A 23,863-nucleotide genomic window follows, 5' to 3' on the forward strand; every position below is an offset into this window, starting at 1 on the left:
CCTGGCTGAACTGGATTAAATCTGTGCTCTAGTGGTTGTGGCAGACCCCTGGGCTAACAGCCCAATGGATGCTTTCAGTGGCCCAGCTCAGAACAATGGCCCCCACCAATGTCTCAGTTTCCAGAGAGGACCCTCCTCTCACGAAGATGCCCCAGAGCCCACCAGGTGAGTCTCGTTTCACCAAAGGACAGTCGGCCTTCTCTCTGGTGATTTTAGGTTGCTGCAGTGAGTGAGTTTGTGCGTGGGCCCTTTAAGACCTGAATCTTTTCGGCTTTCAGCCGATAGCTTTTCTGGGGGTGTCCTCGCTGCAGTTAATAGCCAGCAAAGCCAGACAGTAAGACCCCCATCTCAGTTGGGCTGAGTCTGAAGGATGGTTATAGCCGTATTGCCCCTGCTCTGGGGCTCATACCTTAGGGTGGCTCCCACCTGGCCAGCTGAGAAGCTCCACTGCTCCCAAAGGTGGCTTTTTTCCTCTCTGGCCGGAGTTACTGCCTCTTTTGTCTTTGTCAGGACTGTCCCTTGTCATGGGGGTTCTTTTTATCCAGTTTCCAGTTTTTAAACCAGGATGATTCTCCCAAAATTGTTCTAACCTGGTTGTGTTAGTGGGAGGAGGCAAGTTCAATGTCTGCTCACATCGGCATCCTGACGGGATCTCTCTTTTTTTTTTTTTTTTTTTTTGAGGAAGATTAGCCTTGAGGTAACTACTGCTGATCCTCCTCTTTTTGCCAAGGAAGACTGGCCCTGAGCTAACATCTATGCCCATCTTCCTCCACTTTATATGTGGGACACCTACCACAGCACAGCTGTTGCCAAGTGGTGCCATGTCTGCACCTGGGATCTGAATCGGTGAACCCCGGGCCGCCGAGAAGAACATATGCACTTAACCGCTGCGCCACCTGGCTAACCCCTGTCAGTCTTTATTTCATATATTCTGAGGCTATGTTCTTAGGTGTGTATACTTTTATAACTGTTATATCTTCTTAATGAATTTATTCTTTTATCAATATAATATGTTCTCTGTCTCTTCTAATAATGTTATCTTAAAATATATTTTGTCTGATATAAGTATAGCCACCGTAACTCTCATTTGGTTACTCTTAGCATGGATTATATTTTTTCCTCCTTTCATGTTCATACTTTTTGTGTTTTTGGACCTAAAGTGAATCTCTTAAAGGCAGCATAGTTGGTCATGCTCTTTTAATCAATTCTGCCAATCTCTACTTCTTAATTTGAGAGTTTGATTTATTTACATTTAAATTAATTACTGGTAAGGAAGGATTTCTACCATTTTGATTTTTTTTTTATATCTCTTATACCTTTGTTTCTCAGTTAATCCATTATTGCTGCCTTTGGTGAAAATATGTTTTTGTTCTGGTGTACTATTTTGATTCTCATTTCTTTTCCTATATAATTTTACTTTTTCTTAGTCATTGCCCTGGAGCTTACAATTGACATCTGAACTTCATAACAATGTAGTTTGAATTAATGTCACTTTAGGTGGAATAGCATACAAAAATTGTGCCCCTGACGACATCTTTCTACGTTATGTGCCCACTAATGTTAACTTATAATTATTGTTTTATACATTTGTCTTTTAAATCATATGGAGAAAAAAGAAGTGAAAACCAGAAAGTGCAATACTGCTGTAGTGTTCTGTTTGCTTATGTCTAATGTCCTTTCTTATCAGCTTGGCAAACTCCCCTTAGCATTTCTCATATGGTAGCTTACTAGTCATGAACTCCTACTGCTTTAGTTTATCAGGGCATGTTTTAATTTCTCTTTCATTTTTGAAGGATAGTTTTGCTGAATACGGAATTTTTGGTTGACTTTTTTTCTTTCAACACTTCAAATATGTCATTCTTCTGCCTTATGGCCTGCATGGTTTGTGATGAGAAATCTGCTGTTAATCTTAAGGACCTCCTGTATGTGAAAAGTTGCTTCTCTATTGCTACTTTCAAAACTCCCTCTTTGTCTTAGGCTCTCAATAGTTTGACTGTAATGTGTTTAAATATAAATCTTTTTTGAGTTTGTCCTGCTTGGAATTTGCTACGTTTCGTGGATGTGTAGATTCCTGTCTTCCATCTAGTTTGAGAAGTTTTTAGCCATTTCTTCCTCTGATATTCTTTCTGCCCCTTTTTCTTCTCTCTCGGTATGTCCATTAGTGTATGTTAGTATCCTTGATGGGATTGTACAGGCTTCTAACATGCTTTTTATTTCTCTTCATTCTTTTTCCTTTCTGTTCTCTTAGACTGGATAATCTCAGCTGACTTATCTTTAAATTCACTGATTCTTTCTTCGTTCTTCAAATCTGCTGTTCAACCCCTCTAATGAATTTTTTGTTTCATTTATTAGGCTTTTCAGCTTCAGAATTTCTGTTTGGTTCATTTTTTATTTTTTGGAGGGAAGGTTAGCCCTGAGCTAACATCTGCCACCAGTCCTTCTCTTTTTTTGCTGAGGAAGACTGGCCCTGAGCCAACATCTGTGCCCATTTTCCTCTACTTTATATATGGGATGCCTGCCACAGCATGGCTTGATAAGCACTGCATAGGTCCACACCTGGGATCCGAACTGGTGAACCCTGGGCTGCCGAAGCAGAGTGTGCAAGCTTAACTGCTGAGCCACTGAGCTGGCCCCCTATTTGGTTCATTTTTATAGTTTCTATCTTTGTTGTTATTATTTATTTATTACATTGATATTCCCTCTTCCTAGTTTCCTTTAGTTCTTTTGTCCATGGTTTCCTGTAGCTCTTTCAGTATATTTAGGACAGATGATTTAATGTCTTTGTCTCTTTCACTCAGTGTCTGGACTTCCTACTTTATGTTATACTTTCTTGTTTCTTTGCATGTCTCTTAAAATTTTGTTGAAAACTGATCATGATTGTAATGTGACTATTCTGGAAATGAGAGTCTTCCCTTCCGTAGGCTTTGTTGCTACTTGTGTGTTGTTGCTTGTTTGTTTAGTGACTTTTCTAAACTCTACTTTGAAATAGGCGTTTTTTTGTCTTGTGTTGCTACTGAAATCTGTGGTCCTTAAACTTAGTGGTCAGCTAGCATTTTGACAGTTTCCTTAAATGAAAAGAAACTGAGAAAAAAAATATTCTCCCAGTTTGCAGATTGGCTTTGCGTTGGGGCACTCCTTCAACAGTTACCCAGGCTGTTTACAACTCTGCCTTAACCTTTGCTTCCTGCTTGCATGGAGCCTGATAGTCAGCCAGAAGTAAAAGCTTAGGGTGTTCTCAAGCCTTTTCTAAGCACGCTGGGCATGCCTGTGGCTCTCTTGATTCCAAAGGGAGCTTTTAATACCTTTTTTAACCCACGTATCTCCTTTCACAACCTGTTCCTTTTTAGGCATTTTACTCTGTGTGTCTCTTGTCTTGACTGTTATCTCGTAGTTTAGGGTTTGGCCAATATTTGTTTCTTTAAATGCTTTTAGCAAACACTGCACAGGAAGCTGCCCCAGCCCTAGGTAATTCTCCAGGTTCTGTGGAATAAAGGTAAGCTCTTGCTTTAGTTCTTCAGGGAGCTGCAAGATAGGCCCAAACACACAGCCACAATTCTTTGATAGTAAAGTCCATATTGTTCCCCTGGTGGTAGTAATCTGTACCAGGAGTGAGGGCTGCCATCCTCATGGCCACTGCTGACCTAGGGTATGAGGGATGGTAGGTGGGCGATTTAAAATGCCATAGTGTTTTCTTACTGTGAAGTAGCAACTACTTTTTTCACCTATCCTGCCCCTGGTAGTTGTAGGTTTTTGACTAGATTCCTGATTTCATCATTTTTAATTTTTTTTCATTTTATTTTTTTGAGGAAGATTAGCTCTGAGCCAACATCCATGCCCATCTTTCTCTATTTCATATGTGGGACACCTGCCACACCATGGCTTGATAAGCAGTACATAGGTCTGCGTCTGGGATCTGAACTGGTGAACCCCAGGCCACTGAAACGGAGTGTGCAAACTTAACTGCTGCGCCACCAGGCTACCCCCCCGAGTTGATCTTTTTAGTTATAAAAGGACAATTTGTAAAATTCAGATCTAGCTGGTGAAGGAAATATCTGTTTGTATTGGTGTTAGCAAAGTTGGATGAGTCAAGGCCCTTTCCGATCAGAGTCATTTGAGTCAGGGAATTTTAGAGCTTGATGGGACCTCTGAAATCATGTCGTCAAATGCCTGCATTTTACATATAAGGAAATAGATGTGCAGATATTTCATTCATTGAACATCTTTACTGAATGCCTGTTTACCAGGCACTTGTTCTTAAAATTATAAAATACATGATTGAAGAGGTCTTTAAAAAATGTTCAGTGTAAGAGCCAGCCAGTTGCTCAGGTGTTAAGTAAGCTACTCCAGTATAGAGTAAATAATGCCTTGGTCTCAAACTTTCAGGTTTCCTTGTTTATACTGGGCCCTTGTGTTAATTTCACCCTAGTAGTGTGGGATAGTAAAAATGTGGAATTATAATAGCATTTCCTTTTGTGATAGGATACCAGAGACTCAGTTTGCTTTATGGCTGATAACTTCTGCCGTTATCACTGAAGGATTTAGGGAACTTCTTGAAGAGAGTGACCTTAAGTCATCTTAATGTTTTAATTGTTTTTTGTTTCTTTCTTTGGCGAAATCAGTAGTGTTACATTCCACTATGTGGTCCAAGTGCCAGAACCTGCTTCAGAGTACATGTTCTGTGTGTGTGTGCATGCATGCATGTATGTTTGGATGTCCTCACATGTGCATATTACAAGTTCCAATATATTTTTGTTTTCTTCCCCTTTATTTGTTAGCCGGGGAGTGTGGTTTCTTTTTCCAATTCAACTCTGATTTATTTTACAGTTTTGATAGAATTCTTACGTTTCAAACATAGCTCCTCAGTTTTAGATGTATGCTCCAGGCTAGTTCCTAATATTTAGAAGAGAAGATGGTTCCTAAACCTGTCTAAACTTTATTTTACCTAATTAATCATTCTTCTCATTCCTATTCCTTGTTAGTCTCATTTATGGTTTCTCTTTTGATCGTGATGTACAACCTATTCTTATCTAGCTTTGCTGTCTCTTGTCACGAGTTAGAGTTTTAGCCAATTGCCAAGTTAGAGGATTAGTCTGTCTGACACCAACTGCAGGCTCAGGGAGTCACCAAAACTACCCTCCAGTTCAATAGTTCACTAAAAAGACCCACAGAACTCACTGGAAGCTATTATACTCATGGTTACAGCCTAATATGTCATCTAGGATCTGTATGAGGTAATATGTATGACACATTTGCTCAGAAAGCACCTACTAAATTGTCTTAGTTTGGGCTGCTGTAACAAAATACCATAGGCTGAGTGGTTTATAAACAACAGAAATGTATTTGTCACAGTACTAGAGGCTGGAAAGTCCAAGATGAAGGTGCTGGCATCTTCAGTGTCTGGTGAGGGCCTGCTTCCTGGTTCGTAGACAGCCATCTTCTCTGCGTTCACATATAGTAGAAGGGGCAAGGGATCTCTCTGGGGCCTCTTTTATTTTATTTTTTTTTGGAGGAAGATTAGCCATGAGCTAACATGTACCACCAATCATCCTCTCTTTTTGCTGACGAAAATTGGCCCTGAGCTAACATCCGTACCCATCTTCCTCTATTTTACGTGAGATGCCTGCCAACAGCATGGCTTGACAAGTGGTGCTAGGTCCACACCCGGGATCCATACTGGTGAACCCCGGGCCACCTAAGTGGAACATGCAAACTTAACTGCTGCGCCACTGGGCCGGCCCCCAATCTTCCTTTTTTTTTTTCCCCTCCCCAAAGCCCCAGTACATAGTTGTATATTCTAGTTGTAGGTCATTCCAGCTCTTCTATGTGGGATGCCACCACAGCATGGCCTCATGAGTGGTCTGCAGGTCCACACCTGGGATCTGAACTTACAAATCCTGGGCCACCAAAGTGAAGTGCACAAACTTAACCACTTGGCCATGGTGCTGGCCCTCTAGGGCCTCTGTTATAAGGACGCTAATCCAATACATGAGGGCTACATCCTCATGACCCAGTCACCTCCCAAACTCCTCACCGCCAATACCATCACATTGGGGATTACACTTCAACATATGAATTATGGGGGGAGACGGTCAGTCTGTAGCACAAATGCTCAGTGTCCCATAGCTAAATCATGTTTATTTTCATTGGAGCTGGTTGTGCTTTAGTAGTGTGTGATTACAGAATGATGTCTGAGGTGGTTTGCAGTTAGGTGAGAGACTTAATTGAAAGACTGGCTTAGCACCTTTTTAACTGATTGCTTTTACATTAAAGTCTGTTGTATTTTATTCATACTTCCTTCTTCTGAAATGTAAGAGGGTTAGTATTGAAGAATAGGGTAGAGATTTTGGTAGCGGTCTTTGAGGGAATGAAGGACAAAGACTTGAATCTGTAGCCTTAAGGGATCTCGATAATATCTTACCTTTGTCTGAGACTGATTCTATCACACACTGAGTTTATTGGTTGCTGTGCCTCAACTTCTTAATAGTGAGGAATCAGGAAAGGGAAAGAACTGGGATGAATTCATTGTTTGCTTTTGAGTAAGGAGTGATTAATAAAATAAAAACTGGACCCAGATTGTGATATATTAGTAGTTGTCATTATTTCTGTCCTTTAAATCTTGGAATTGAGAGTAATATATTGGGGCCGCCCCATGGCTGAGTGGTTAAACTTGCTTTGCTCTGCTTTGACAGCCCAGGTTGACAGGTTCAGATCCCAGGTGCAGACCTCATCTGCTCATTAGCCATGCTGTGGAGGCATCCCACATACAAAAAGTAGGGGAAGACTGGCATGGATGTTAGCTCAGGGCCAATATTCCTCAAGCAAAAAAAAAGGAAGATTGGTAATGGATATTAGCTCAGGGCAAATCTTCCTCACAGAAAAATAACTAACTAAATAAGTAAAAATTTTAAAAAAGAGTAATGTCAAGTTGGTGTTGGGGGCTTGGGGTGGTTGTAGGCAGCCTGGCATAGGCAATTGGTTTCTAGCATAGGAATCTTCCATTTCAGAAAATAAAGATTTTGGACCGTTGGTATTCTGATCTGGTGTACAGGGCTAGTGGAAAATAATTCTGCTTTTCTTTTTAAATGTTGAAAATAAAACATATCACCATATTTCCAACCTTGTTAGATTAAGAAGTTCTGGATTGTTAAGGAGAATGAAAACAAGAGAGCCAGACTACCAGATGTTAGGATTCTAGCATCAAAGTCTTTTAGAATAGCTATCGTAAATTAGGTTGGGTTGTTTGAACAGTTTAAGTACTTAAAGATGCCAAAACTAGGTAATTATTTTACTGTAAGTCTAAGCATAATTGCATACTTTAAGCACTTACTACTTAGGCCATAGTAATCTTCAATTTGAAAGTTGTATGAAGGTTATACAAAATACGGCAACTAGCTGATCCCTTTATTTTCTCTGATGACAGAAGAAGAAATAAATGTAAACTGCTGTATGATTCCAGGCCTTTTTGACTGAACAGTTTGGAATGGTTATGGACTCTTTCCTGAAACTCTTCCATGAATGGAAAAAATAATTGACATAGTATAGACATGGACCTCCTTAAATAGAGCAATGATTTAGGCGGCCTCTAAACTTACTTAGCATGTATTGGAATTATTTAGCAAATTAAACCAGCAAGTTCTGGAAGATAGTACATTTAGAACTTGTCATATGTAGAACATAAGTTATAAATGAAGTTCTGGTTTTGGGGGCATAAAAGACGTAAACACATAAAATAACATTCTGAGGCCAGTCTCAGTGGCCTAGTGATTCAGTTCAGTGTGCTTTGCTTCAGTGGCCTGGGTTCAGTTCCTAGGCACAGACCTACACCACTAGTCTGTCAGTGTCCATGCTGTGGTGGCAGCTCACATACAAAAAGAGGAAGATTGGCAACAGATGTTAGCTCAGGGAGAATCTTCCTCAGCAAAAAAGAGAAAGAACAGCAACAGATGTTAGCTCAGGGTGACTCTTCCTCATGAAAAAAAAATAATAGCATTCTGTATTGTAACGATGCAAGTGCTATTAGAGGGTAGTATGTGACTAATTTCTAAAGGAGTGGTTCAACGAGGATCACTCAGGGATGTAATAGTACTGAAGGGTTTGTGAAGAAGCCGAATCCTAAGGAGTTCATCAGGTCAGATTGAAGAGAGTTGAAAAGGTAGTCTGGCAGAAAACAAGGTATAGCCAAAGTTGTCATGAACCTTTCAGGCAGTTTTCAAAAGTTTCATTATGCTTTGTGAAAATTCATTTTACTTATACCTTTTTTCTCCTTAGATTTATTCTAATGCCCTTTATTTTCTTATTTATTCACTTCTACCATCCCCACATCAGGAAGATGGGGCTTTCTTAATTGGCGTTGGAGACCTATAGTTGCCTGACCAGCCTGGGGAAAGATAAGAAGAGAGTGCACCAGGCACAGGGCTGTAGCTCATGGAATAGTGGCTTTGACTCTGAAATAAACTGGCCTTTTCCACTGAGTCTTTCATTTAATTCCCTTCTGCTTCTTAAAGTCTCTGAGAGGCCATAGAGTTCTCATCAGTAAGCTTCTTTTTCTTTTCTTTTGAGGTTTGAGATATTAAAGTAGGTCGTTAGATTAAAACAATATTTTTCTGAATCACAGCATGTGAAAATGTATGTATCTCAAAAAAATGTCTAAAGTGCGTTCTCATTTAACTCTCTTGAATATTAATCAGCTCTTCTACATCTGTAATTGTGGTCTATAGTACTGTTATTACATAGTATTGTTATTAGTACCAGTTTCATCTTGACAGTGGTCTTGAGGTAAGTATATTTATTATCCCCATTTTACAGATGTAGAAACTGGATCTTGAGATGATAAATAGCTTGGCAGTGTTAATGTGGCCAACCAGTAGCACAGCTGCGACTCAGACCAGGTCAGTATGACAGGATAGCCTGAAGATGTGATCTGAGGGATTTTTGTGATGTTTTTGAAATTTCCTGGATGTTTCCGTGCTTTGAGAGGATAATAAATAAAGATAGTTGGAACTAGAACTATCCTGGAAAACCCAGGACCAATTTGTAACCATTGCCAAAGTACATTTCTCCCTTTCTGTGGGTCAAAGCCAGCTTTCTCCAGGAAATCTTCCCTCATTAGTCTATTTTTGAGCCTGTCAGTCCAGTTTTGGTCTACTTCTTTCTCCACTCTAAAGTGTATCCTTAGAACCTAAGGTCACTGAAGATGGAAACTGTCTTTAACTGCACACCTTCTGAGTGCTCAGTGAATCACTTCGGTTCTGGACCAACATTTGCTAAGTGCTGTACTTCAGCTCTTTCAGTAACTGGTGATTGAAGCCTAACTTAAACTAGATAAAGGCACAAAGGATTGATGGATATGCCTGCAGCTCAAAGCAGCTGGGCACCTGGGATGCTCAGGGACCTGGCCTGTAACCTGTAGCATGTCTTGTGCCTCTTCTCACCTTCTCAGGTTTTTCCATATAGTATGAGACAAGGCTGCTAGTTCATTTGGGGGCACATTCTTGACCAAGTTGGGAAGAAGAGCATCTTCTCCAGTAACTTCAGTTAGAAAAGTCCTGGAGAGAGCCTCTGACTGACTCAACTTGGCTCTCATGGATCCCTGGATCAGTCACCGTGGCCAGGCTGATGTCCTGTGACTGGCCTTGGCCAGGTTGAGTGCCTTACACTGTGGTGTGGTGAGGGTGTGTTTTGTCACTAGAAACAGAAAGGTAGATGGGTGAGAAGGCTAGGCAGTCAGCTGAAGCTGCCACTGTAAACACCTGCTCTATGGCTGAGTAATCACTGTAGAGAGAGAAATATACATGATTTATAACAGTGTAAAGAGACCTGTGGTAGAGGTATTGTTTATTACAATAATTGGATAAAATGGAAATGAGCTATTCTGAATTTCCCCTTAAGCTTATACTTACTCTTTGGTTTACTTTAGATATTATCAACATCTGTACACCAATTTAAAATCGTTTGACAAGTGTAGTGATATTCAAGTAATTTACATATTCATTCAACAGTCACTTAATGAGTACTCTGTGTGTGTGTGTGTGTGTATGTGTGTGTGTGTGTGTGTGTGGAGTGCTGTGCGCTGAGGGGATGAGATAAATTAGGTACAGGACTCCCCCACACTTGGTCTAGTGGAAGGAGTAGAGTGGGCAGGAAACAGAATGACCTCACAGAAGGAGGGATGTAAGTGGAGGCATTGAGGGATGTTTCATGGAAGAGATGAGCATGGATCTGTGGCAGAGTTGGAGAGACCAAAGGGAATGGAGAGGTGATTTCTGGCAAAGAGTGCCATGGGCACAGGTGTGGTGGTAGAAATGTACAGGCTCTGTTGGCAGCGATGAGTGAAGTGGACCAGATTGGCTGGGGGAGTGGAGGGAAAGGCCAAAAAGTGAGGTCAAAGGCCAGCTAGTAGGTATCTGAACTTGGGCTCAGTCTCTCATGTCATCAGATTTGTGGGTAGGTCTCTGTCACCACTGCCTGAGCTGCTGGAGGGCAGGGTCTTTCTTGCTCACCTTGTATCCCTGGATCTGGCAGAGTGTCTGCATGCAGTGGGTGCTCAGTACATGTTTACTGGCTGACTGCAGATGAGAACATTAGAATTCTGTCATTTATATTAAATTAGAGAGTTCTAGTCCCTAAGGAATCTGAGTATGAGGGCCAACCCCATGGCCTAGTGGTTAAGTTCAGCGTGCTTGCTTCAGTGGCCTGGGTTTGGTTCACAGGCACGGACCTACACCACTCGTCAGTGGCCATGCTGTGGCAGTGACCCACATACAAAATAGAGGAAATTGGCACCGATGTTAGCTCAGGGTGTCTCTTCCTCAAGCCACAAAAAAAGAAAAAGAGGAGGGTTGGCAGCAGATGTTAACTCAGGGCAAATCTTCGTAAGCAAAAATAAATAAACAAACAAATAAAATCCTTAAAAATAAAAAAGAATCTGAGTATGGATGAACTCCAGAGAAGCAAAGGACAAGCCAAATGTAACCAAAGCCATGAGTGACAGGTCTGAGAAGTGTTCTGTTGCCTGAGAGAAGGAAAGATCCCTGAAAAAACAAATGGGCAAGGGCTTCAAAGAATGGGCTATGAGCATCACAGTGCCTGCTGACTAGTTGACTTGGTTAAAACTTTACATCTGTTCCTCGTACTTGAGGACCACTGAATCATTGTTTCTCCTTAATGTAGGTAAATTCCTGGGTGGAAAAGTGTTGCCATTCTTCAAGTATTTGTCTTCAGTCATTGGGATTTATTCAGATATCCAAGAAAACTTCCCTTTTGCATTCTGATAGACATCCGATTTTCCCCCCAAATTTATTAAATGATATCCAAAACAATATTTAGAAATGTTCACTTCTTTCCAAGAGGGGTAGCCTAAAAAGTTATAGTGGCAAGCATTTAGTTTTATACGGTGTAAAGTTTCAAAATGAATAAATAAAATATATAAGCATGGTGTACCTAAAGAAAGGAAAAATAGAGCAGAGCAGTAATAAGAAGGAAAAGTGGTCTGTGAGGGGCTGATGTGGAGAGTAATGCAATGAAGCAGAGTTTAACTGTTTTGTGTTTAACCACTTCAATTTCTTCCTTCTAAAATTTGTTCCCAAGTATTATCCTCATTATTCACAGTTTCTGTATTTACAACACACGTGTTCCCAGCAGAGTTTGAGCAAGGCGTTACTCTGCCTGCTTGTTCCAGCTCTCACACTGTAACTAAATGTCCTTTTCTTGGTCTGTTTATTGCCATGTTTTCACATTTTTCTGCTTTGTGTTGGTGATTTCAATGTTTAAAATGGCCCCCCAGGCATAGTGCTGAAGTGCTGTGTGTTAGATAAGAAAATGCATGTGCTTCATTCAGGCGTGAGTTACAGTGCTGTTGGCCATGAGTTCAGTGTTAAGGAATCAACAATGTATATTAAATAAGGTGTCTAAACAGAAATACATATAAAATAATGTTATAAATTGACAGGAACAAACCCTGTATTTCTCTGAGCAGCGGTTCAGCATTTGCTAATTCTTTGTGGTGACTTGATAGAACATTAACTACTGTGAATAATGAGGAATAATGAGAACTGACTGTATTTCTCTCCTCTTCTTCTGGCTGGGATTATTTAGTTATTTTGTGGGCGGGGGGGGGGGCAGGTTTTGGAACCTTTTAATTTTGACAAAATTTCAAATTTACATAGAAGTTGCAAGAATGGTATAAAGAAGTTCCTTATAATGGAACTATAAATGGATTGAATAGTGTCTGCCCTAAAATTCATGTCCATCTGGAACTTCAGAATGTGACCTTATTTGGAGATAGGGTCTTTGCAGATGTAATTAGTTAAGATGAAGTCATACTGCATTAGAGTGGACCCTAAGTCCAATGACTAGTATCCTTATAAGAAGAGGCGAGGACACACAGAGACTCACACAGGAGAGAGAGTGCAACATGATGATGGAGGCAGAGATTGGAGTGATCCAGTTATAAGCGAAGAAGTGCCAAGAATTGCTGGGGGAAAGAGGCAATGAAGATTCTTTCCTAGGGCATCCAGAGGAGCTAACACCTTCATTTTGGACTTTTAGCCTTCCGAATTGTGAGAAAAGTTTTGTTGTTTTAAGCCACTGTAATTTGTTATGGCAACCCTAGGAAACTAATACAATCCTTTATCCCAATTCACCAATTTATTATTATTTGCCTCTCTCTTTTTCTCTCTCTCTTTCTCTTTTCCCCTTTCTCTCTCCCTCTCCTTCTCCTTTCTCTCTTTCTTTCTGCATATGTGTATCTAATTTTTTTCTATACTATTTTAGAGTTATTGGGAGACATAGTGCACCTTTACCTCTAAATAGTTATTTCCTAGAATTAGGACGTTCTCTTACATAAGCCTAATATAATTACAAAAATAAGAAATGGAAAATTGATACAATACTGTTATCTAATCAACAGTTCATATTCAAATTTTTTATATTGCCTAGTAATGATCTGTTTTCCCTGGTCCAAGATCCAATCCAAGATCATACATTTTATGTCCTTTTCATGCCTCTTTAGACTTCTGTTAATCTGGAACAATTCCTCAGACTTTCTTTGTGCTTCTTGACCCTGTCGTCGTTGAGGTGTACAGGCCGGTTATTTTGGACTTATCTGATATTTTCTCCTGTTTAGATTTAGTTTATATGTTTTTGGTAGGAATACCAGAGAAGTTGTTTTGTATTCTTCTCAGTGTCTCACATCAAGAGGCACTTGATGTTGGTTTACATCAACACTGATCATTTGATTAAGATGGTGTCTGATGGGTTTCTCCACTATAAAGTTACTATTTTTCCCTTTGGAATTAATTAGTTAATAATTTGTGGGGAGATGTTTCTTGACCATGTGAACATCCTCTTCATCATTAAACTTTCATGTGACCACTAGTTTTAGCATTCATTTATGGTTTTGTAAATCCATCATTTATTTGTTTGTATCAATGTGGATTCGTATTCTCATATTAATAGGTTATAATCTTTTACTGTCAGTATTTATTTGATGTGGGAATGTCCCACATTTGGCCAGTGAGAGCCCCTTCTTGCAGGCTCATGTGTCTTTTTGACATGTTCTCATTATTCCTGGAGCACTTTCTTACTCTCTGGTTCAAGATATTTCAGGCTCATTTGTACTTGTCTATCCCATCCCTGGAATTACCCATTTCTTTAAAGAGCTGACCTGGGCTGATTTAATGCATTAAAGAGGTATTCTGAAGTTAAAAAATATATATCGGCTCTAAACAGACTGAATGATATCTTTCACTTTCTTTACTGTTCCAGATAACTAAGTGAGCTTCTTCAGAGCTGACAGGGGAAACTGCACACTGGTGGAGGGTAAACACCCTCTTGAGGATAGATGTCTCTTCCTCTCGTGGTCCTGCTTCCACAATAGGAATTTCTACATAAGGAGGAATGTGCTTAGAGCTGTTACATGTTAAAATACTATCTATGTTATGGCTGAGTTTGTTTTAATGAATTTTTCCCTTCTTCCTAGTTAAGGAAATTTTAATGGTATATTTTAATCTTTATATTTTTTAAAACTACAGTGATATTGATGAAGGGTTTTATTTCTGATTGGGTGACCAACTCATAGTAGTTGACCTTAATTTGATTCCTAATGCAAATCTAAAATTTTCCTTAAAGTAAAGTGCAAATTTAAAAATGTATGAAGTGAATGCATGTCTGTTGTAGACATTTATAAAACAACAGAACAAAAAAGCTTCCAGAAAATAAGTCAGTGTTAATCACTCTTGTACTCCTTGGCTCATATTTTCTTCTCTGGAGTATCTTAAATATGTTGCTTTCTTCTCCTGGCATAAAGCTTTGCTGTCAACATCTGATAATAACGTAATTTTTATTCACTTGTGAGTCATTTATTCTTTTTCTAGATGCTCAAGGAGTTTTTAGTAGTCTATTTACTAAGATTTATCTTGGTTTTGATTGCTTTTGACTTGATCTTTTCAGGTATGTGGTATGCTTCAATACATAGCTTCTTTTTTTTTTTAATTTCAGGAAAGTTTTTCTGGAATTTTAGTTTTTAGTATTTGTTCTGTCCCATTGCTTTGGTTTTATTCTTCAGGGATTCCTGTTTGTATGTTGGATCCCAAGAGAGACTTGATCACTCTCTTTCTCTTGAATCCTTTTACTCTTTCTTCATTTGAGTTGGGTAAACTTTTAAAATTTCCTTCTATTACCTTTCATTTCTCTTCACATATTATCTGTAATATCTACTTGTTCTTGGATTCCTTCCTTTTTTCTGGGGTGATTTTTAAAAGAATTTTATTCTACTTCCTAATTTTGTCACTTCATTTCTGAATTTTTATAAATCTGAATGTTTTGTTTTGAAATAGTAGGTTACAGTTTTTTCTGTTTTATGGGCATGTCTTTGATGTGCTTTCTTTGTGTTTTGGGATGTTATTCTGCTCCTTTTTGGTTTTTCTAATAACTTTGTATGGGATTTAGCTTTGATCCTTTATGGTTTGTTTTTTGAAGAAGATTAGCCCTGAGCTAACATCTGCCACCAATCCTCCTCTTTTTGCTGAGAAAGACTGGCCCTGAGCTAACGTCTGCCACCAATCCTCCTCTTTTTGCTGAGGAAGACTAACCCTGAGCTAACATCTGCCACCAATCCTCCTCTTTTTGCTGAGGAAGACTGGCCCTGAGCTAACATCCATGCCCATCTTCCTGTACTTTATATGTGGGACACCTACCACAGCATGGCTTGACAAGCAGTGTGTAGGTCTGCACCTGGGATCTGTCTACGAAACCAATCTATAAATGAAAATTTGGGTGAGTTTATTCTGAGCTAAAATGTGAGGACCATGGCCCGGGGTCTTTCTTCCCACAGGAAGAAAGGGCACCAAAGTGGGGTGTACAGAGTGGTTATATACCCCCAAAGAGGATGTTTCACATATGATTGAAATCTCCTTTTTATAATAGTCACGAGACTGCTCTGTCAGCACAGTGATTGATGGACACAGCAGGTAGGTCTGCTGTCTCAGTGGACACAGCAGGGTGGCAGATCTGTTGTCTCGGGCTGGGTGGTCACAGGTGAGCAAGGTGAGTGCAGCAGTCAGTTCCTAGCCTAAGGAAAGATGCTTATCCTTAAGGAAATGCCAATGTTGGGGGAAGTTGTACCTTTATCTTAAGGCCATTTGTTCTTGCCATAGTAAATGTTTAAAGCAGATATACAATGCATGCTCAACGGCCCTTTTGGAAAAAACAAAGTCAGGCCGAATTAGGTTTACACCAAATGGCTTCCTCATATACTCCAATATATCCTATTGATTGCCATTTCTATTTGTCAGATCTGAACTGGGGAACTTAACCACTGCACCACTGGGCTGGCCCCTGGCTTTGATCCTTTTTTGTTGCTTATTTTTATGTTATAGTTATTCTGAATTTTTAGAAGGAGGGCAGATTCAAGATAGTTTTTATAACTTCCATTGTTTCCTTGTAGTTTGCAAAAATATGGCCACTTGTTTCTTTGTTATTTATATATTTTTGACTCTGCTCTCATCCACCACTCCACCTGGACCTTTTCTTTTCTTTGTCTCTATCATCCCTCTGTTGCTGAGCAAACTCCACTCCCAGTAGTATCTCGTCAGTGGGGGGCCCTGTCCAGGAAGGTAATCCTGGCTGACTGATTTGGAGTGTCCTACACTGCCCCCACCCCTTTGGATCTTCTTGGCTGGAGCTCTTATCCTCACTCTGTTTCAGGTACCATTCTCAGATCACCTGTTCCACTTCCTAGTTCCTAGTGAACACCAGATATCTGGGTGCTCAGCTCCTCCTTTGCTCCTGTTCTTCTCTCACCCTCTTTCCTTTCAGGTATGAGACCATGCAGGACTTTGGAGAGTTGATTATTTGTCCTCACCAATTTGTATTTTGGAGTTTGTTGATTAGTTCTACGTATTGTATATGCGCTTTTGGTTTTGCTATCTTGTTGCTCTTTCTTTACTTGGGGATTCAGAGACATTCAAAAACGTTGCCTTTACCGCTGCCATTCGTGAGTTTCCACTTTGTTAATTGTCAACTTAATGTCTATTTAATGAAGTTGACCTTTTTTTTTCTTTAAAAATCATCCCTGCAGAGAAAAAGAAATTGGAATATAGAATACTCATCCTTTCCGGGAGAGAGTCCATTGAAGTTCAGAAGAGCAGGTCTCAGGACAGTGGGGGCAGCTGCTTCCCTCTCTGAAGCATGGCTGAGGTGTGGAGAAGGATTTCAGGACGCTTCTGGGACTCTGGTAAAGTAACTGTAAAATTGTTTTCCCTGAATGCCAAAGGGTAAATCCTAGATTCCTGAATGTTTAGGCCACTGTAATTATATTTCTTTGGAATTCCTTTATTTATTTTCTTTCAGGACACTGTAATTGGTGCATTACTTTTTTTCCCTGCATTCTTGAATTCCTTTAATAATTGTGGCAAGTTAGTATTAACCTCTTAATGCCATGCAGGACCTTTTAACCTTTTTGTTTGTAAATGAAAGATGCATACTGAGAGTGTTCTAAGAAGATGAAACTGTTGAACATCCTACTCTTCACAAGAAGTATATTTATGAAATGCTTGTATATGCAGAATTGTTTGGCAATGAGATATTCTGGTTAATTTTTATATATATGGTAACTTTGAAATACAACATAGCGGAATACTATTATAAACTCTAAAGGTTTGACGGCTCTTGTTTAGATACTGGAAAAATACAAAAAATACATTTATAAGTATATGAGGTATGTGTGCTTTGGGACTGCTTAGGGGTAAATATAAATAAAGGAAAACAGAGAAATATGTTCAGGACGGTGTAGTTTAAGGTTTTGACTATTTTATAAAATACTGTTGGTTTTTAGCCTTGGTTACATGAATTACTACATTATTACTGTTATCTGCCTGCAGTCATCAACAGCTGAGAAGAAGACTATTACAGAAAAGTACCTTGAATTATCACCTAGGCCCAAAAAAGGTAATATTTTGTTGATTTCTTGACAGAAAAGGTATAAGGCTAATAATATATCCTTCTTTGATTTATTTGCTTTCTTTTAAAAAGTTATTTACATAGTTTGAATAGACTATGCTTGGTTAAAAAACATCAAAACAATGTAAAAAGGTATTTTTTGCAAAATCTCTCTCTTGTCTTTGTACCATCTACCCCACTTTCCCTGCCTCCTATGGACAATTATTAAATTTTTGTGTGTGTCCTTCCTGCGTTCATTATTGCCAGCGGAGCCTAGTGGTTTAGCTGAGGGTCATAGCTCCAGGGCTTTTTAAAAAATTGGATTTGGGAAATAAAGTTATGACCTATGATATAAGGACTGTACTACTTCAGGTAATGAAACTCTTACTTGGTGAATTAGTTAGGGAAAGCTTTCAATTACAAATAGTAGGAAACTCTATTGTAATGTTTGAAGAAATGGGTTGAATTTACCTCCTGCAACCAGAAGTCCGGGGGTCCAGACTCATCCTGAATTCTGCAGCCTTAGCTTGGGGTTTGTTCTTGTGGCCATGAGGTAGAAGCTAAATTCTCCAGTGTAGGCTCTGAGGTTTTTCTCCAAGTGAACTTTTCCTCTGGGAAGGAATTTCCTCCCTAGGACCTCTGTCTTTGGCCAGAACCTATTACATAGGGCCACGTCCACTAAAGAGACTTGAGTGAAATTAAGAATTTTTAAATATCTATGTTGCTGCTCAAATAAAAATGGGGTTTGTAAGTAAGAAAGAAGAGGGAGTGGATATCAGGGAGGCAGTTACTGTGTGTTTGGGCAGGAAGAGTGGGAATTTGAGACTTCAGGGATCTTGTCTGGTTCCACAGTGTCCTGACTGTGTCCTGATTGTGTGATCTTGGGAAAAAGCAAGCTAAACATGCTGAACCTAAGTTTCTGCATCTGGAAAATGGTCGAAAGAATGTGTGCCTCTTTGGGTTATTGTGAGCTTAAAAAAAAAGTCATAAAAATGCTTAGTTCAAAAGCTTACGCTTAGTAGGTGCTTAACTGATGGCAGCAATTGCTGTCATGTCTGATGGCAAAAGGAGCCATATGAGAGCCAGCTCGAAGTTCTGCAGTTGGAAAACTTTCTGTGAATAAGAGCCTGAACACTTTAAGCTATGCTATTATCTCACTAAGATTTAAGAGAGTCCTTTTTGATGCAAATGAAAAATAAAATTTCCCAGGTGTTTTTTTTAATTCCTAAAACACTGTATTATAAAATAGACCGGCACACGTCTTTTTGTAATACCGTAATTTTCTGACGGAATAGCAGAATTTAACTTTTCTTATTATTAGTGCTGAATGCTGTGATTTTCAAAGATCAATTTAATTCTGATTTCTAAACTGTCATAATATATGGAGAAAATAGCATATATATATGTATTTTTTTTTCTTTTTACAGATGTGGCTTGTATCTTTTTCTGGAGTAATCAAATTCAATCTGGAGAGAGAAAGCAATATTAAATAAGCTGCTACCATGTATTTAATTACAAAAGGATCTTTGGGGATGATTTCCACATACCAATATATGTTCGACCCACTCTGCTGTACTTTCCACTCTGTAGAATGAGCGATATATTGTGAAAGGCTGAAAGAGCTTGTATCATTATGTAATTATTTTATTTATGGGATAAGCAGCTTGTTAAGGCAAGGAAGTATTGTTAATAATTTAACAAAATCTTATAAATAGAAACTGATGGAAAAAGCAACTCAAGGCATTTCTTAGAACTGGTTCATTTTTAAATAGTAGCTTCTAAAGTATTAGTTTAAGATAGGCTATTAAAAGTTTTAGGGTGTGGAAGTAATATTTTTATGAGAGCTAGGAAGCAGAAGTGGGGGAATGTACAAAGTGTGCAAAAAGCACACCGACGTGTCTCGTGTCTCTATTTCCTCATCTATAAGGCGCTGAGAACCACAGAAGACTGAAAGAGGGAGGAAATAGAGGAGAAGGGAAGGGGTGAGAGAAGCGAGCAGATGAAAGTTGGCAAAGGATCTTACCAGAAGGTTCAAGGGAGATGGAAGAAGATAAAAACTTGAAGTTAAAAGAACCTTTGTGGGTAGTGATTTTCTTAATAAGGCAGAACTTTTTTAAAAAAATGTATTTATCAAGCAAAATGAAACTGAAATATAAAGGAAATATTTTTTAGTTTTAATTTTTAAAATTTTTTCTCCTAAAATACTCTGCAAAATATTTTCTCAAAATCTTTATTGAGGTCAGAAATCTTCTGTTCCTTGAGAAGCATTACTAAATTTTTTTTATTATTATTTGTTGATGTACTTTTCTCCCCGTTGGACCATGGGTGTTTTAAGGGCAGACCCTTCTCTGTTCTTCATCTTTACATCCTAGGTATATTAGTTTGCTGGGGCTGCCATAATAAAGTACCACAGGGGCTGGCCCCGTGGCCGAGTGGTTAAGTTTGCGCGCTCCGCTGCAGGCAGCCCAGTGTTTCGTTCGAATCCTGGGCGCGGACATGGCACTGCTCATCAAACCACACTGAGGCAGCGTCCCACATACCACAACTAGAAGAACCCACAATGAGAAATATACAACTATGTACTGGGGGGCTTTGGGGAGAAAAAGGAAAAAATAAAATCTTTAAAAAAAATAAAAAATAAAAAAAATAAAGTACCACAAACTGGGTGATTTGAACAGCAGAAACTTATTATCTCACAGTTCTGGAGGCTAAAAGTCCAAAATGAAGGTATTGGCAGGGTTGATTCCTTCTAGGATCTGCTCCAGGCTTCTTTCCTTGGCTTGTAGTTAGCTGTCTTCTCCATGTGTCTCTTCACATTGTCTTCTCTCTCTGCATTTTTGTTTCTGTGTCCAAATTTCTCATTTTTATAAGGACACTTGTCATATTGGATTAGGACCCACCCTAATGACCTTACTTTAATTTGATTACTTTATAGAGACCCTATCTCTAAATAAGGTCACATTCTGAGATGCTGGGAGTTAGAACTTTAACATATGAATAAATTTTGGGGGGACACAATTCAACCCATAACACTAGGTACTAGCACAATGCCTGGCACACAGTGGGCACCCAGAAATGTTTATAAATACATGGTGACTATTCCTATAGTCTGGCTGATGTCCTTCCTAGAATTTTATTGGAATGGGCCTTGATTTCCGGGGTACTCTTTTTCAGTAAATGAAGTGAATTAGTGACTAATAAATTCCTGGTAGCGTTTTACCTATATAAATTGTATAGTTAAGTGCCTATAATTCATAGGTTTGTGAATTCTGTGAATTCATTGTATAATCTGAAAATAGTGATAACTTTACTTCCTGTCTTAGTCTGTTATGGATGCTAACACGAAAATACCACAGACTATGTAGCTTATAAACAGAAGAAATTTATTTCTCACAGTTCTGGAGGCAGGGAGTCTAGTATATTTGGTGTCTGGTAAGGACTCAATTCCTGGTTCATAGGCAGTGCCTTTTTGCTACATCCTCATGTGTCAGAAGGGGCCAAGGATCTCTCTGGGGTTTCTTTTATGGGGCATTAATTCCATTCCTGAGAGCCCCACCTCTTAATACCATCACATTGGGGATTAGATTTCAATATCTGAATTTTAGAGGGACATGAATATTCAATTTGTAGCATTCCAGCTCTTCTTTTTTGATTTACTTTTCCAGATGCATAATAATGAAAGCGATTTGCAATTAAATACGTAGCTTAGTTTTATTAGCTATTTAAATCAGTATGGATTCTTAGTTTATTTTTAATTTTATATTTTGAAGGATGGATAACTAGTAGTTCTAGATGTTCATGGCACAGAGTAAGTGTTCAGTAAATATTTATTATTATATGTTTTTGTGCCTTTGTTAAGTGTTGTTTTTTCAGACATCATTTTGTCAGTGAATTCTCCTTTCCTGATCAACATAAAGTGGAGCATTCACTCCTTTTGTGCTGCCATTAAATCACAACATGTCTCTAATGTAATATTTAGGTGTTTTTGGTATTGATTTTTTTGGGTTGTTTTTCTTTTCATTTCATCAAATATGCTGGGAAGCTATAGCTCTATAATTATTTCAAGGGTTTTTTTGAGTTTTCATTCGTGCTCCAGTCATTTTCCTTGTCTTTTATAACTTATCTCAATCAGTTCTTCTTTTTCTTCTTGTAATTTGGCTTTAATTCAAAGAATCTTAGCCAGGTTCCACATAGAACTTTAGGCAGGAAGATTTGATGCAAGATATTGCTTCCACTATCATCAGAATTTTGTGTATTTGTGACTTTGGCAAAGTAAGACATGTAAAAATTTCATTCTGATAAGTAACCATACCAGTTGATCGTTTTCATATATATATATATATTTTTTTCTTTAACAGAAACTGTTACATCTCAGAGTACCAGTGGACTTAGAGATTTAACACAGAGTTTCAGTGGAAGTGATCTGTCAGATGAAGGTAAAACACTTTTTAAACCACAGAGAGATAATGGACATGGTTCTAGAATAGACAGGTTTTGTAACAGGAATATTTTATGTCCAGAAGATGAGGACAGTGAAGGTAAATTGATAATTTTGTAAGAAATCCAATTTTTGTTATATATTGGGTTCAATATTGGAAAAAACTTTCTTACATTCCTTCAATACTTAGTGTTGATTATGATTTTACTGAGTCCCAGTCTCTTTGCTAAGCCCTTTAGAAACATTTTCTCATTTCTCCCAACAACTACAAGAGATAGATATTACCAGTATTATTATTATTTTTTCTTTTTAAAGATTTTTTAAGATTTTATTTTTCCTTTTTCTGTCCAAAGCCCCCCGGTACATAGTTGTATTTTTAGTTGTGGGTCCTTCCAGTTGTGGCATTTGGGATGCCACCTCAGCACGGCTTGATGAGCAGTGCCATGTCTGCGCCCAGGATTTGAACTGGCAAAACCCTGGGCTGCTGAAGCGGAGTGCATGTGAGCTTAGTCACTCGGCCACGGGGCCGGCCCCATAGAATATTTTAAGTCTTAATGCTGTCAAAATAAGCTTCAACTTTTAACTCTTACCTTGTTAGTGCATGTTAGTTACTTAGTCAAAGTTAAGTTTGTACACACAGCCCCTGTGTAAGGTGATTACATCATTTTGGCCACTTTGTATGCCATCTTACAGTTGACATTTTAGTAATAACTGGGTGAAGTGGTATTTTAAGGTTATACCTCAGTTCACAGGGCTTATATAGTTAATTCAACCATATTAAATGAAATTCATTGTTATGTAACTCTTGATTTGTCTTCACACATCTCAGAACATAATTCCATTATTAAACGCTATGCTTTTTCTGGGTGAATGGTATGTGAATTACATTTCAATAAAGCTGGTATTAAAAAAATAAAAGTCGTATATGTCCTTTCTATTAAAAGAGATACTCAATAGTTTGAAAAGTCTAAGGATAGAAAGATGCTTTGAGTTAATTACTTTAAAATGAGTTAACAAAGTATTGATTTGTCATAAATAAGTTGACTGTTGGGTAACAAGTAAATGATCCCTTGGATTATATCTAGTCTTGTGTGCAACTGCTGGTTTATCTTTCTCTTCTCCCGAGTTTTTCTCTTCCTTTCTTTCCTCCCTCCCTCCTTTTTACCTTTACCTTTTATCAAGTTCTTGTTTTATCTCATGGTTATTATGTATGCTATTTCCTTTGATATCTACTATATCTTGTGAGCTAAGTAGCCTCATTTTACAGAAGAAAATTGGGACTTAGAGAAGTCAAGGCACTTGCCCAGAGTCACATGGTTCATAAGTGTGCCAATTGATATTCAGAGCCCAGGATGTCTAACTTCATTGCTGTGTGCTTGAACACTGCTCTGGTGGTTACCAGACCTGGCCTCTTATCAGAATTACCAGGTGAGCTTTAAGAACAATATTCCCAGACCTTCTTCCAGCCATATTGGATTCGAGTTTCTGGGCCTTAAGGCCCAGAATTCAGATTGACAGGGAAGAGCCCTGAGTTAAATTGTCAAAATATTTTTCTCTTTAAAGGAATGTTTTCCCTTTGATATGTCTTTTATATAACTTTGGGGGAGTTTCTTAACTTTTCAGAGACTGAATTTCCTCATCTGTAAAATGCAAATTTTAGTCTAACAGCAATTGTCTTGCCTGCTTCATAAAAATCATTGTGACCAGATGAAAGGTCTTATTAGTTTTGTTGTGATATATCATTTTATAGCACTCATCACATTGCAGTATAAGTGTTGTTCATCTCTGGGCTTCTCCAGGGTAGGGATAGTGTTCTGTATTCTTTCCTGTATTTTTTCCTTCTCTTTTTTATATTGTGAATATCTAGAATGGCTTGATAGGCCTTTAGTAGGCACTGATTTTATTGAATGTATGAATGAATGCTATAAAAATGTATTGTACTGGCAGCAGTGGCAGTAGCTCTGAGAGCACTTGTGCTCCTTCTCTCGC

General features: G+C 38.6%; 1 protein-coding gene across 8 annotated transcripts in view; it reads left to right on the forward strand.

Annotated features, from left to right (window-relative positions):
- SPIDR (scaffold protein involved in DNA repair) overlaps window positions 1-23,863 on the forward strand; it is a 466,088-nt gene that overhangs the window by 24,209 nt on the left and 418,016 nt on the right. For 6 of the 8 annotated variants that reach the window (XM_046641893.1, XM_046641895.1, XM_046641894.1 and 3 more), the window contains exons 2-4: window positions 16,577-16,732; window positions 17,379-17,445; window positions 21,795-21,872. In XM_046641893.1, the coding sequence (XP_046497849.1) occupies window positions 16,577-16,732; window positions 17,379-17,445; window positions 21,795-21,872 (301 nt within the window). The remainder of the gene's footprint in view (window positions 1-16,576; window positions 16,733-17,378; window positions 17,446-21,794; window positions 21,873-23,863) is intronic. The other 2 variants (XM_046641898.1, XM_046641899.1) reach the window with 1 other exon arrangement.

The sequence above is a fragment of the Equus quagga genome, chromosome 16, assembly GCF_021613505.1.
Source record: "Equus quagga isolate Etosha38 chromosome 16, UCLA_HA_Equagga_1.0, whole genome shotgun sequence".
Lineage (NCBI taxonomy): Eukaryota > Metazoa > Chordata > Mammalia > Perissodactyla > Equidae > Equus > Equus quagga.